This window comes from Hippopotamus amphibius, chromosome 8, assembly GCF_030028045.1.
Source record: "Hippopotamus amphibius kiboko isolate mHipAmp2 chromosome 8, mHipAmp2.hap2, whole genome shotgun sequence".
Classification (NCBI taxonomy): Eukaryota; Metazoa; Chordata; class Mammalia; order Artiodactyla; family Hippopotamidae; genus Hippopotamus; species Hippopotamus amphibius.
This window is the reverse complement of record NC_080193.1, coordinates 146,643,019-146,657,912: the sequence shown is the minus strand read 5'-3', so window position 1 is coordinate 146,657,912 and position 14,894 is coordinate 146,643,019. Positions and strand designations below refer to the sequence as shown.

Below are 14,894 nucleotides of genomic sequence, written 5' to 3'. Positions count from 1 at the left end.
TGCAGGTAAATGCACGACGGCACAACCTCGCTGCTGTCTCACGACACGAATTCATACTTGGCCTCAGGTTCTGTTGTGTGTGGTGACTGAGGCCACAGATGGTCAGTGACACGGCCCTCTGACTGTCACCGAACTGGTGGGACAGAAATCTGAATCAAGTTTAACAGATCCTACACTGACAGGCCTGAGTCCCCTCGGGTCACATGCCTGCATGTGGGGAGTGATCACAGGATGTCTCTCCATGGAGGGTGGGCAGGGGCTCAACCATCCCAGTCTGCCTGCGACGGGGGGGGTTCCCAGGATGCCAGATTTCCAGTGTAAAACTGGGAAGGTTTGGGTAAAGCAGGGTGAGTTGGTCACCCTGACGGGAGTTGCCTTTTGGGCTCGTTTACGGCCTCTGTGATCACTGGCGATGGCGACCAAGATCGGCGGGCGGTCTGCACGCATTCGCGGGTCGGGATGGACAGTGGCCTGGCCAGGACTGCTCGGGCCTCTCCCGGCTGCACCCGGAACCCGGGCCAGACCTCATCGTGCTGCTCGGAGTCCTGCGGGCAGCAGATCACCCAGATCTGATGCTGGCCTCTGCTGACCCGGTTCATCAGAGTGGCTGACTGAACGGCAGACGCGTGTGAAAATCTGAGCTTGGCCCAGAACGGGTGGGGCGGGGAGGTGGCCGTGGGGGACGCCTCTGCACGCTTTGCTTGTTCACTCCCTGCCTGGGCCGGGTCTTGGGCTTGTGTTTGCAGAGATCACCCTTGAGGGACAAAGTGTCCTCGCCCTTGGGGACAAAGGCAGGCTTGCCGTAGGAGTGATGGCTTCCCCGAGCCCAGGGCTTCCTGGCTGTGACGCAAGCCCACAGTCTGGACTCCATCTGCCTGGGCCCCTCCGTGTGGCCTCGTGGGACTTGAGAGCCAGGGACACCAATGAAAACCACATGGTGTGCTTCTGGCTGCACCTCGGGTCCTAATGGCCTTGGTTCTGACCTGGGAGCCTTGGGCCTCCGCCAGCCTCCAGGAAGCGGTGACAGGCTCACACTGGCCTGTAAAAGGAGGGTACCATCGAGTTCCAGACCTCGGCGATTTTATGTTAATAACCTTGAAGTTGTATATAAAATGGGTTTTTCCCCCTAGGAAAACACAACTTACCAAATGTGAGAAGAAATAGAAAATCTATTCTTTATAATCATAAGGAAATTCAATCAGCGTTCAAAATTTTCCCATCAAGGAAACTCTAGGTCCACATGGCATCATCAGTGAGTTCTACCAAATAGTCAAGAAATAAGTCCAGAGATAGATGAATTCTTCTAGACAGCAGAATTCATTTCATGAGGCTAGCATAACCTTGACAGTAAAATGTAACAAAGCCGGTCAATAACGGGCCGATTGCACATATAAAAGCTGACAAAATCCTAATGCATTATTAGCAAACAGAATGCAGCCAAATATAAATCGGATGAATAATCATTACCAACTTGGATTTCTGTTAGGAATACAAGCATGGCTTCACATTAGAAAATCAATTAATTTAAGTGACCAATTTAACCGATTAAAGGTGAAAATCATATCATCATCTTTATAGGCATAGAGACGGTATTTAATAAGGGCCAACATCCACATGTGATAAAAATTCCCCAAACACGAGAACAGGAATAGGAATATGAGAGGACATCCTAACCTGAAAAAGCGCACCTTGAAAACAAACAGGAAGAAGCATCGTGTTTAACTGTGAAACGTGGAACACTTCCTTCTGGGTCCTGCTAACATCTGTGCAGCCAGCACAGCAAGGCAAAAACTGAACCAAAATGTAAAGTGATCAGAAAAGGAGAAACACCACTATCATCAGCTGCAAATGATGTGAATGTGAGCGTGGAAAGTCCGAAAGAGTCCAGATGATGTTGTAAGATTAATAAGAGGTTTGCTCTGGTTGTTAAGTATACAATTAGAAAAGGTAAGAACTCAGCTGTGATTCTACACCAACAGCAGGAAGTGGTCAGAAAAGAAATGTAGAAAAGACACCATCTACAATAGTATAGAAAATATCAAGTCCTTACGCATGAGTCTAACAAGAGATGTGCAAGGCTTCCCTGCCATCAGTTCTAGAATTGTACCACGAACGTCAGAGGCGATCTAAACAAAACCAGGAACGTCCTCCGTTCCTGGGCTGCCTGGGTCAATATTGTAAAGGTATCAGTTCTCACGTGGGTCTATGTATTCCATGCAATCTCAGTAAAAATCCCAGCAGATGTGTCTGTGTGTGTGTGTGACCTGAGAAGCCAATTCTAAAGTTTATGTGAACATGCAACGCCAAGAATGGCCACGACCTTCTCGAGAAGAAAAGATGGAGGACGTGCTGCTCTACGCTGGATGCCTTAGCAGACACTGGGCTCTCACGAGGAACAGTGACCGGACAGGCGGCGGCCCAGGCGCACACTCGGGCGGTGGGGGGGGGCGGGGAGGAGGGGCCCTACTTGAAACCATGTGCGCAGCGCCACATGTGCAGGTGCGAACACACAGCAGTGATGCTGGTGGCGGGGCGACGTCACGGAACACGAGTTCATGACTTTGAGGTGATTTCTAAAACCAGGAGCAAAAACCTCTGACCATAAAAATAAAGACGGGTACATTCACGACGTTAAACTCAAGAGCGTCTGTTCACGCAAAGGCGCCACTAAAGAGAGTGAAACGAGGTGCCCAGAAAAGGGAAAAGATGTCTGCAGCACTTGTAACCTGGTGTACATACCCAGCTCCCATAAAGCAACAAGGGAAACGCGAACTCGGTGGAAAAGAGGAGACCTGCAGCTGGATCATCAACGAGGCACTCCAACGGCAAGGGCACAACGTGTGCTCAGACTCGAGAATGAAAACGCAGCAGAACCGCGTCTTCACACCGTCCACAACCCCCAGGTCGGCAAGCCCATGGCGTGGCGGGCACACCCACAGCCCGCGCACCTCCCGACACCCGGCCCGCCAGCGCCCGCGGGCACGGACACGTGCTCCAGAACGTTCACAGACAGCACTGTTAGCAGTGGTCTAAGAGCAGGGGCGGCTCCGGACGCCCACGGCGGGTGCACACCCCAAAGACGGCCTGTCATCGCACCGCGACGGCAGCGGGCAAGTCACGGACGGACCAACACGCGCGGCGTGGAGGGGAGGAGGCGGGAGCAGGCGGAGGTGCAGGCGGCCTCGCCGGGGCGCACGCTGCAGGGGCGGGGCCGGGCGGGCCGGCAACGCCAGGCCTGAACGTGGGGCCGTCCCACGGGGGTTGCGTTACGTTTGCTCTTCCGCTGCACACTTACGTGGGGCTCCCTTTTCTGCGCGTGTTTAGGAGAAAAGAGCCCCGGGTGAGGAGTCGCAGCTGGATGGGAGGGGAACGCAGCGGTAGGAGGCGCGGGGGGCCGCTGCAGGCTGGGGTGCGGCTTCTGGGGCCGGGCCGGAGCGGCAGGCGGCCGTGGCCACCTGCCGGGTGGGCCCCGCCCGCCCCGCATCCTGCACCCCCTCTTCCTCAGCGGGCCCGGCCGGCCTGGCTCCCGCAGACACTCCGCCGCGTTTCCTTCCTGCCTTTGAAGTCCGGCGCTCAGGTGTGCGCAGAGGCCTCCGGCCTGCCCGCCAGCACTGGGCCGCGTCCGGCTCCCCTCTCACCCCCGCCCCAGACAGCTGCCGCCCTCCCCACGGGGTGTGGGCCAGGAAAGAGGCCGAACAAGCCGGCCCTGTTCCCCTGCCAGGGCAGAGCAGGGCCAGGGCTGCAGCGGGCAGGCTGCTGGCAGGCGCTCCCACCTGGACAGGAACCTCGCTGGACTTGATTTGTCCAGAGGAGAACATCTGACCCTCTGGGGGGGGGGCTGGGGGTGTGGGGAGCGATGCTGCAGCCCCCCGCCTCCCTGCACTGGGGTCCCTCTCCTTCTTCAGGGCCAGCGAATGCTACTCCCACAAAACATCAACGTTATTATTATTTTGCTACTTGCAACAGCACTTTGTAAAACACGCCACACACAGGAAAACAGGAGAAAGGATTGGACCCTGACCCGCTGCCTGGCGCCAGGACGCGCTTCAGCCACTGACGTTTCAGAAACCTGACGTGGGCCTGGCCGTCCGCGGGTCCCTGGGCCAGGATGTGCTGCCCACGCCCGCGGCCCCTCAGGGCCCGCGGCAGCCAGGTGGGCCTGGCCAGCCCAGCCCCGGCCTCCGGGAAGCTGGCAGGAACGCAGGGAGACCCCAGGGGCAGGAAGGGAGGAGGATGCCGGCACCGTCCGCGGGCCTTTGGCTCCGCGTGCCCCGCAGCCCTCCCCGGCCCCTCCCCACGGATTCGGACGCCCAGGGCCTCCCCGTGGCCTCCCTCTGGTCTCCCCAGACCCAGGCCTCGGGGCCAGTTCTGGCTGCGCTCTGCTCTCCCACAAGAGGGGCTGCTTCTCGGGGGCACCAAACACCTGTGGCTGAGAAACACAGGGCGCCCGGGGGGTGCTGGCGCCCAGGCTGCTCGGGAAGGCCGCGTGGACGGAGGGGAGCACGGGGGCGGCCCGGCAGGTGCAGCCACCTCTCCTGGGTACCCCCCTCTCCAGCAGGCGAGGATTTTGGTGGGGGTGTTGCTGGTCACTGCCTGGGCTGGTCCTCTGGGGAGGCCCTGAGGCCACGTGCGGCAGCCAGATGGCCCACGGGGCGTGGAGTAAGCCTGCCCTTGACCTGGGGGGGGCACACGTGGCCAGCGAGGAGAAGGCACCCAGGTCTTTCCCGCAGGAGGGGCCAGCCCTCCCCGGTGCCTGGTGGCATTTCCGACTTGGATAAAACTAGGAAGGAACGGAACTGTCCTGGAGAGTCTCTCAGAGGCCACTTGCAGCAGAAAGAGTGTGATGTGCGTCTGGCTGGTCCCTGAACTGGGCAGCCTGGGGCTGGCTGGTGCCACCCTCGCTGGGAGGGGCTGTTCTGAGCTGGGAGGGCAGGCCTGGAGGGGAGCCGGAGACCCTGCGGCCACAGCACCCCAGCTCTGCAAACATCAGCTCAGAAAGGGCGGGGCCTCGGTTCCTACTTTGACGTCTCTGCCAGAAATAAAACAATAAAGCCCGAGGCCTTTTATACGCTTGTTTTGAAAAATGTAGGCATGTCTTTTATTTCCTGGCAGCTTTCTGGGGAACCAGGATTCCTTCCACAAGCACAGCTGGGGCTGGGGTCCTGCTCACCGGCCAGCCGTGGGCAGCGCCCCGGGCCCCCTCCAGGGTGGGGCCCTGGACACCCAGAGCCCGGTGAGGAGGGGATGCTGGCCCGGGCCGGCCTCACGTGGCTTCGGGGGGCCAGAGAGGACTGGGGGGGAGGGAGGCCGGGGCACCCGGCTGGGGTGCTGGAGGAGGGATGCCCCGCCGGGTGGGATCACAGAGGGCAGTGGTGGAGGGTGGCCCTTCCCCCCAGGCCGGGCCCTCCAGGGCCGCGGGCCCTGTGGCCACCTCTCGTCTCCTGCCGGGGCCCGAGGCCCCGCCTACGGCTCTGAACCCAGGCCCTTGAGCGCCCTCCAGCAGGGGCTGCTCCTCGGTGGTGGTGGGGGTGGGGGGGAGGTCCAGGCACCTGTCCCTCTCCTGTCCCGTCCCTCCCGCTGTCCTCGCAGCCCCTCCCTCTCCTCCCCTCAGGCACACCTCGACCAGCTGCGCCCCCGCCGCCCCAGACCGGATCCCAAGTCGCTCCTGGACACGCCCTGCGCGTGGGCAGTACCGCCCCCTGCCCCCCCAGGCGGAGCACCGCCTGATCTTGTGCCCTGAGCTCTGCAGCCGCCTCGGCGCCACTGTCACCTGCAGCCACCACCCCAGGTGCCACCTCCAAGTGCAGACCCGGCGTGTCTCTGCTCCCACACGCCTAGGCCTCTCACCCGGCCCGTCTCACTCTGGGGACGGCGGTCCCTCCCCCGGGACCCCTGGGGCTGCCTGTGCCAGAAGCCCCTCTGCCCCGAGCAGGTGGCAGGACATATGTGCTGCAGGATGTGTCTGAGGGCCCGAGGGGCTGTGTCTGGCCCTGGACCCCCCCCCCGGACCCGCCTGGAGGTCGGCGCAGTCCTGGGCCCTGGGCCCTCTGCCCGGACACCACGCCCACTCCTCCCACCCTGGACTCAGCGCCTCTGCGCCTGCCGCGGCCTCGGGCTGGGGAGCTGGGCAGTGCTTCGCACACAGCAGGCATGGAACCAAGGACTTGCCCCAGTTCGCAAAGAGCCAGTTTTTGGATGTCGAGGCCCTGAGGCTGGACCCCCTGTGGGGGAGGAACGGGGGCGGGCGGCCCAGCCCCGGTCTCAGGGCCTCAGGAGCAGCGTCCGCGGGCGCCCAGGCTCTCCCAGCTCATTTCGTCCCTGGGCCTGTGCACTGCCCCCACCGCGTCATCGCCCGGACCACAGGGACCCTGGGTGGCCTGGGAGCTGGAGGACCAGAAGCCATGCCCTTAGGCTGACTCAGGACCGGCGAGGGGGCCCCCTGCCCCCCGCAGAGGAGGGTGTAGGCAGCAGGGAGCAGTAGGGAGACAGCCCTGGAAAGCACCTTCCTTGGAACCCAGCCAGCCCACTTGGAGGACCTTATTGGAAGGAAAGGAAAGAACAAAAGACCTGCACAAAGATGCGTGTAGGATGGGTGTGCACCAGAGCATCCTGGGAGACACTGAAACCACCCCCCCCCACAGTCCATACGTTGTGATTGGTTACAAGAATTATGGTACAGCCACAGGATGGAATATTATACGGTCACCAAAAAGTACATTTTTCACAGCAGAGTGAAGGCATTGGAAAACGCTCCTGGTATAACACTGAAAGAAATATGCGAAGTGGAAACTTGTATGAAATGGTAGCCCAACACACTTGAAAACACATCAGGAAGGATTTTGCCAAAATATTTACAGTGCTTGTTTTGGGGATGGTGGAATTACGGGCGTGTTATCCCAGCGATCAGAAGAACAGCCGACATTTACGGAGCTGCTTCTACAAGCTAGCTCTCTTCCAGAGGCTGGGGCAGCATCGTGAACAAAAGAGCACTTACAACAAAACTGATCTTAAGACTAAACATGAAACACTGTTGCCGGCGTGTCCACTCTGACTCGGAGCTGGGACTCCACCAAACACTCTGACGGACACGGGAACACACGAATTAGCCAACACGTGGGTGGCGGGCGCATGGCGGGTTGCCCTGGAGATGCCGTGTGGCGAGCTGGTCCCGTCTGGCTTCACACAGTCCCCGAGAGCCGAGGAGGGGGACACCTGAGTCCTCTGCCGCTGGCCGGGCTCGCCCCCAGTGAGGGTGGCCGGGTGTGTGCCTGGGGCTCCGGGGGATCCTGCCAGAAGGCGCTCCCTAGGGGAGCGTCATGTCTGAACAGAATGTCAGACTCACGGAAGAGCTGCACCGCACGGCCCACCCTTTTGAGCCACAGTCACCAAAGGCGAGGATGCTGCCCCATTCGCTTCATCGTGCTCTCTCCTCCTACACAGGTGTTTCCTGAACCCCTTGAGGGCACCCGCAGAAGCGATGACCCTCTGCCCACTGAGCCCGTCAGCATGCACATCCCCTGAGCAAGGACAGTCTCTGCTGAGAACACACACGGTTCCCCAGAGCAGGACACTCAGCTCCAAGGCAGTGCGATCGGTACCACTTTCTCCCTCGTTTACACATTTAATCACGTATTTATACTCACATCGGTGAGAAGTCCCTGACTCCTCTTTACCTAATGGACTGAAATCCGTCACTACCATGAATTTAATGCTTAACTCACCCAGCCACGGCCAGCAAAAGCCCCTTTCGGATGGCCTCTGTGTCCTTTCGCCACACCCCCATCATTCTCTGGTCGGTCTGTTACCTTCTGGCGCAAGATTTTCCAAGCTCATTTTCTTCTTTTCCTGCCACGGCCGTATAACCTCCAAAGAGCCCCAGCTCCTTTCCGTGGAGACTGGTGTTTGGGAACCAGGATCTGAGCCCTAGGACCACTCACGGCCGCTGGGGCGTCGCTGCTCGCATCTCCCTCAGTGGACAGACGTAGCTACATGCCTGGGTCCACTTCCCGCATCACGATGTACAAATACATTCAAACGCACGTGTGTGCTGTGACCGTGTACTGAGGTGCCTCGCGGGGCACATGCAGGAGACGCCACCAAGGGAGGAAACAACTGAGCAACCACGGTGGGGTCAGAGGCGACACGCGGGGGGCACAGGGACGGGGCTGGGCACCAGGGCCCGTTCAGGGCACGAGCCCTGCCTGTCTCGGGAAGGGCTCCAAGCAGGCAGCGAGCACAGTGGCTGGGGGGGCCTGTGCCGTGCGGCTGGAGCCGAGGGAGCCGGGGGGGCTGGCACAGGATGGGGGTCAGGTGCGCGGGGCTGGACCCCTCGGCCTCAAGGCCAGGGGGCAGGTAAGGGCAGGAAGGAGGGGCGCGGTCCCACCTGCACGGGGCAGGTCTCCCTCAGCCGCCCCACGGACAGGCTGGAGGGGTGGAGCCCGGGAAGAGGGGCCCGCAGGTGCCCAGGCCAGCAGGGCGGCGGCCAGGGAAGTGGGATGTGTTGCCAAGGCAGGGCGGCCGGCCCGGCTGCCTGCTCTGACCACGTGGGGACGAGGGGAGGGAGGGCGGCCTCAGGAGCGCTCCCAGGTGGCCATGGAAGCAGGACTTCTGTCTGGGCCCCATCTCGATGGGGTGTCGGCAAGCAGACAGGAGTCTGGAGGCTCCTGGGTCTGCATCCGAGGCCCAGGTTCCTCTCTGTACAGGGGGGGACCAGGCTGCCCGCCCTCCGTCGGGCCGCCAGGGAGGTCACGCCGAGGGGCCAGCCCTGCCTCCCACACCCCACTCGAGGACCCTCCCTCCACCCCGACCGGCTCCGCCTCCTGATCGCCTCCCTGCTGCCTCCCTAGTACCAGCAGGAAAGGAGCATGCGGAGGGCTCTGCCCAGGACCCTGTCTACCCGCCGGGGGCTGTGGCCTCTCCTCCCAGCCAGGGGGCTGGTGCCTTTCTCTGGAGGTTTCCTCAGGGCAGGAAAGCAGAACTCCACTGCCAGACCCGCCTCACTGGTTTTTGTCTCACTGGTTTTGTCCTGTGGGTCAGAGTGGGTTTTCCAGATGGCCTGGAGCTGGTGGCCAGACAGGCTGTGACAGTCTCGGTTGGACACGTGTCACAGGCTGCACAGGTGGGGAAACTGGGGCTCTCGGAGGAAGCCACCAGCCACTGGTCCCAGGCGGCCTGTGGACCTCCCCTGGGTGTGTGGTCTGGGGGAGGCAGGGTGGGGACTGTGCCCCCGGCGGGAATGCCAGCGGATGAGCAGACACCAGGTCAACTGTCAACACTCCTTCCCTGGCGCTCCCAGGTGCCAGTGCCCGTCCCGGGCCCACACCCTTCCTGTCTCCCACTCGGGGCTCTCCGTCCGGGACTGGCCCCAAGGAGCTCCCAAAGACCAGGATGAGGAAGAGTCCCCAAGATTCAGTGGTCAAGGGTGTCACAGCACCGTGGGTGAGAGGCCGGCAGGGGCTGGAAGAGGCGCTGGGGGGGGGATGCAGGGCACAGCAAGGCGGGCACCACCCTGTGCACCACCCCCACCAGCTCAGCCTTGGAGACACGGCCAGAGGACCCCACACCCACGTCTTGGCCACTGCACCCTCGTAACAGACGTGTGGACCCTCCCAGTGTGCCTGGCACCTTCGCGGACACCGCCCACCTGGCACTGCTTCCCCGAGAAAGGAACAGAAGCGCCGCCTGAGGTGCCAGTTGGCGCTCCTGAAGCCAAATGAACCAAAATCTTCCTCTGCAGCCCCCACGGCCCACCCTTGGTGGGGGCTGCACCTGGGGGCTTCTGCGGGGACACGGGGACGCCTCACCACCGCCGGCCAGGCTCACGGCCTCTCAGTCCCCACGGTCGCCCCGAGCGGACACTGCGCCCTGGCCGGGCCTGCAGGCCACAGCACGGCTGCCGCCTCTACCCGTGAGGGTGTCCCGCTTCTTTCCCGGCAGGAACGTTCCCACTCAGCAGGGTCGCTGCCCCGCTCCACGCCCACCAGCAGAGCCACCTGATCTGTGTTCAGAAGGGACTCTCAACCATTTTCAGAGCCTTACAGCTTACCACAGACGGCTGCTACAGCGTGAGCAAGGAGCCAAACGACGGGGCTTTCTAGAAAGGGGCCCCGCACGCAGCAGGCCTGAGTCCTTGCTGGGGCCAAGTCTGAGCGGGAAGCAGTGATCTTCACACGGGGCAGCAGCACAGGGCTGAGGCCTTCACTCACCCACCCGTGCAGCCATCCACCCCCCGAGCCTGCTCTCTGCTGGGCACTGGGCTGGGGGCTGGGGGGCAGAGGCCAGGGCGAGGGGTCCAGCCCTGGAGGGTCCTCACGTGGCCAGAGGCAGGCACCCGGGCTTGGGGCTGGCGGACGCTGCGCCCGGCGGCACGAGGGTCAGAGCCAGGGTCACGCAGGGAAGTGTCCCCTCGGCTGGGTGGGCCGGGAGGCACCCGTTTGACCCACTTGCTTCGGAATGAATGCCTTCTCTTCTCTGACTGGTTTAAATTCTAAGCCTCCGCCCCGCTTCCTCCTCGACCACAGAGCCCTGGCAGTTATTTCAGGCAAGGTGTCCTGGGCACCACGCCCTCAAGATTTCCACTGTCTTTCCTACTGAGCAAAGAGACGGTGAAGCGGGCTCACAGAGTCCCCACGGGCAGGTGTTCGCCGGATAACAGCTCTGCTTCAGCAAAGAGCTCTTACGCAGACACATGTGTTGCTAGGAGCCACAATGTTGGTTTCTGATGAAACCATTTGCTTTGCTAGCACCTCTCTCCACTTTAGAACCACTTCTCCCAGTTGTTTTGGCAGGGGTAGATGTGTTTGGTGAGGCTGTTACGGGGGTCAACCGTTTTAATAATATTTTCACCTGTGACTTGGGGTGAGGAGGTTGAGCCTGGCCCGAATGCTCAAGGAGCATTTGGATCGAGCGCTCTCTTAAGACGGCGCCCACGAGCTCTCCCACTTCTAGGATGTGTGCGCCTCTCTGGCTTCTAGGATGAACACCCTGAGCCCCGCCCCCCTTCCTCCCACCCCCCGCCGCCGGTCCCCACACCTTCCGAAGTCAGTCCTGCCCCTCTGTCCTTGCCCAGAGGGGTTCTCAGTGGGCGGCACCGACAGAGAGCAGGGCTGCCTCCTCAGCCCTCTCGCGACGCGGTGGTCGCGGTGGGAGAGGGAGCAAGGGACGCTGGAGGCTGTGCTGGGGTCCAGAGAGGCGGTGCTGAGGGACGAGGTGACGGGGCTGAGCGGGGAGCTGGCAGGGCAGGCGGTGCTGATGGCGGGCGGGTGCTGGAGGTGGTGCGGGGGTGGCAGAGGGTGGGGCGACGGTGCCGGAGGTGCAGGACGTCAGCCTGGCCCAGCCCTTTTCCAGCCGGGATGCAGGGGCCAGCGGGGCCCAGCGCACAGGGCCCCCGCCAAGGGGATGCTCCGTGCAGCCACGAGGCACAGCCTTCCACTCCCCCAGCGGCCGGGCCCGCCGCCCCCCGGGAGCAGAGGCGTGGTCCCCTGGCCTGAGCCGCCCGCGCTCTCCCGAGCCCCCTCCGGGAGTCCCGTTTGAAGGTCTGGGCCTGAGGGGCCGGCCCCCAGACTCCGGAGGGGAGGCAGAGCGAAAGGGCGGCTGGCAGAGGACCTCAACCCCGGGCGGGCGCCGGCGGGTGGGCCTCAGACGTCGGCGGGGGCCGGGGCCCGCGCGGCCCGGGAGGCCGGGCGAAGGGCTGCAGGGCCGGGAGCCCGCTCGGGAGACTGCGGGCCCGGGCGGCCCCCGCCCGCCGGCGCGCGGCTGTCTGCGAAGGAGGCGGGAGCGGGCGGCGCGGCGGGCGCTGCGCAGGGACGGCCGGGGCCGCGCTCCCCTCGCCCGGGCGGCCGGGCCGGCCTTGGCCGCCGGAGGCAGCGAGCGCGGTCCTCCCTCCACCCGCGGCCGCCGCGGGGCCGGGGCAGCGGGCGGCAGCCGGCGCGCGGCGCGCTCCCCGCGGGCTCGGGTTACTCACGTAGAGGCCGGCGTGCTCGGCGCCGAAGAACGGGAAGCGCACGGAGAGCGGCCGCAGCCCGGAGCCGCCGTCGTCCTGCCTGGGGGTGACGGCGTCGCCGCGCTCCGCGCCGAACGGGTAGAAGTCGGCGAGCGCCACCGCCCCGCGCGCGGCGCGCGCCCCGAGCCCCAGGGCGGCGGCCAGGAGCAGCGCCCAGCCGGCGGCGCGCGGCATGGCCGGGCCGGCGGGCGGGCCGCGGGGACCCGGCGCGGGGGGCGCAGCGGGACGGGGCTCCGCGGTCACCGCGCTCGGGGCGCCTCTCGCGGGGGAAGGCGCCGGGCGGGACCGCGCTCGGGGCCGGGCCCGCCCCCGCGGCCGCGGCTTAAGTAGCCGGCCGGGCGGTCCCTCGGGCCGGGGCGGGGCCGGGCCGTGCGAATCAGGCGGCCCCGACAGCGCCCGGCCTGGCGGGGGGCCCGGGCCCGGGGGCCGCGCGCGCGCGCCCCTGCTCCTCCTCTTGCGCCCGCGTGGGGCCGGCCCCGGGGAGGCGTCGTGTCCGGAAAGCAGCTCCGGGACGGACCCTCGGGCCCGCGTGAGCTGCGGGGCCCGCGGGCAGGCTCGCTGGCCGTGCTTGCAGGCCCCGCCCCCGGGGGACCTGCTCCCCCTCCCGCCAGCGTGTCGTCCGTCGGGGGCCCCCCCGCCCGAGCGCTGCCTGGATGTAACTCTTCTGGAAGCGGCCGGAGGCCAGCCGCATGCTGCCCGCACCCCCCCCCCCCCCCCCCAGTCTCCAGACTTGCGGTCTGGTTTTACGTGAGGAGGACCCCGGCCTGGGGGATTTCGGGGCATGAAGCAGAGATTCCCCCCTGCATGGCCACATCAGGAGAAATCCGGGGGGAGGTGGTTCGGGGCCCTAAGGAAACCTCACAGCAAGAGAATCCAGCTGTGGGTAAAGCGGGCCCCCGTGCAGGAGGCTGGTCCGTGCCGGCCTGGGGGCAAGCGGACAGCCGCCCCGCGGGTGGGAGCAGGCCCTCAGACGCGGTGTCTCCAGCCTGTGGCCGTCGCGGCCCTTCTCCCGCCGTTGCCTGGCTGGGACCGCTGCCCTCAGAGTCGGGGTATGAGTGTCTCTCCTCCACAGAGGCTGGCATCCGGGTCCCCAGGCCCACCGCAGGGCCTGACCCCTGGGGCTTCCCCATCCCCTCCGCTCTCAGGGCTGGCGTGGGCTGATGCGTGTGGACAAGCCCAGCGCAGGGCCCCTGAAGACGCGGTGCGCGTCCCAAAGGTGAGCAGACAGCAGCGGTGACAGCAGCTCCCACTGTCTTGGCAGTTCTGCACTTGGCTTTGTGTTTCTCTGTATTTTCTCAAATGTCTTCAGCAAGCGTGCCTCATTTTGTAGTCAGAGCAAGGAACGCTAAATGTGATTTTTAAGAAATAGTGGAGAGTCTGTCATACAGAGCGAAGGAAGCCAGAAAGAGAAAAACAAATACCGTATGCTAACTCATATAGATGGAATCTAAAAGAATGGTACTGATGAACCCAGGGACAGGGCAAGAATAAAGACCCAGACGTAGAGAACAGACTGCAGGACAAGGGCTGGGGGGAGAGGATAGGGGGAAGGGGAAGCTGGGATGAAGTGAGAGTAGCACTGACATACACACACTACCAAATGTAAAATAGATGGCTAGTGGGGAGCTGCTGTGTAACACAGGGAGACCCACTCGATGACGGGTGATGCCTTAGAGGCCGGGACAGGGAGGGTGGGAAGGAGTCCCGGGAGGGAGGGGATATAGGGATAGATGTATAAATACAGCTGATTCACTTTGTTGCACAGAAGAAACTAAGACAACATTGTAAAGCAATTATACTCCAATAAAAAGCTGGGGGGACAAAAGCCATTGGAAAGGGGAAAAAAAAAAAAGAAAGAAATAGTGGAAGGGTCCCCTGTGTGTGAGTGTGTGATGGGGAGTCACAGGTTTACACATCACTCCTGTGAGGTTCACGACCTTCAGGCTGGCATCAGGGCCAGGTGCAGAATTTCAGGAGGCGCCCACTGTCCGGGCCAACCCTGCACTGGCACCACGCCAAGAATGACTGCCCTAGTCCCACCCTGCTCAGCTGTGGGAGGGCTGGCCCTGACCCAGGCTCCTGGCTTGCAGACCCCCAGGCCAGCAGGACAACCCTGGTTCCAAGAAACAAAGGATGAGAAAGGTCAAGGCCTCCCATCTTTGGAGGGAGAAAGTCGGAGAGGACATCTAATTGCAGGGTCTGCACTGGGAACAGATTCCCAATTTCGCAGGCTCTCAGTGGGAGCCCGGGGGGCGGGGGGGAAGGCGTGTACACACACACACACACACACACACACACACACAGGAATGTGCTTGAACCTCTTCCTGGCACCCCGCTGGCGCAGCTGCTGCGTGGGGAGGTGAGGGGAAGCCCAGAGCCAGGCAGCAGCACAGCGGTCACGGCCAAGGTCGGAGGAGGGGTGCGGTCGCCTTGCTCTCCTTGGACAGGGAGGCTCCCTCCTGAGGCTCCTGGCAAAGGCCCGGCGGGGTCAGGACACACAGTGCAGCCCGGAGGGCGGCGCTGCCAGGAGGCCGGTCACCTTGGTGGGAGCCCAGAAGGACGTGCTTTTCCATGTGTGGGTTTTCTGTGGGCACCCGGCAGCCCTCTGCCACCTGTGCGGTGGGTTTGGGGCCCAGGGGAAAGCCCTCTCCTGTGTGTTTCCTCAGGTGCGTGGGGGGGGGTTGTCCGGGCTGGCCTCGGACCCTCCCAGGCCGGCCCGCCTCCTGCAGGGGTGAGCGCCGCACCCCAACCTCCCCCCGCGGCACGTGCCTCCTCTGGGCAGGCCGCCCAGGCAGAGGCTGTCCCTCCAGGGCACCGCTGACCTCCTCCTGAGCACGTGCCTCGGGGGACCCTAGGGAAGGCTCACGTCCAGGCTAAGTTCTGGGCCCACCTG

The 14,894-nt window shown here is 63.5% G+C and overlaps 1 protein-coding gene across 7 annotated transcripts in view; it reads right to left on the bottom strand.

The window, feature by feature from the left end:
• The window catches only part of SNED1 (sushi, nidogen and EGF like domains 1), a 76,287-nt gene extending 64,112 nt beyond the window's left edge, over positions 1-12,175 (bottom strand). For all 7 annotated transcript variants that reach the window (XM_057744416.1, XM_057744417.1, XM_057744420.1 and 4 more), the window contains exon 1: positions 11,963-12,175. In XM_057744416.1, the coding sequence (XP_057600399.1) occupies positions 11,963-12,175 (213 nt within the window). The remainder of the gene's footprint in view (positions 1-11,962) is intronic.
• Positions 12,176-14,894: the final 2,719 nt, after the last annotated feature.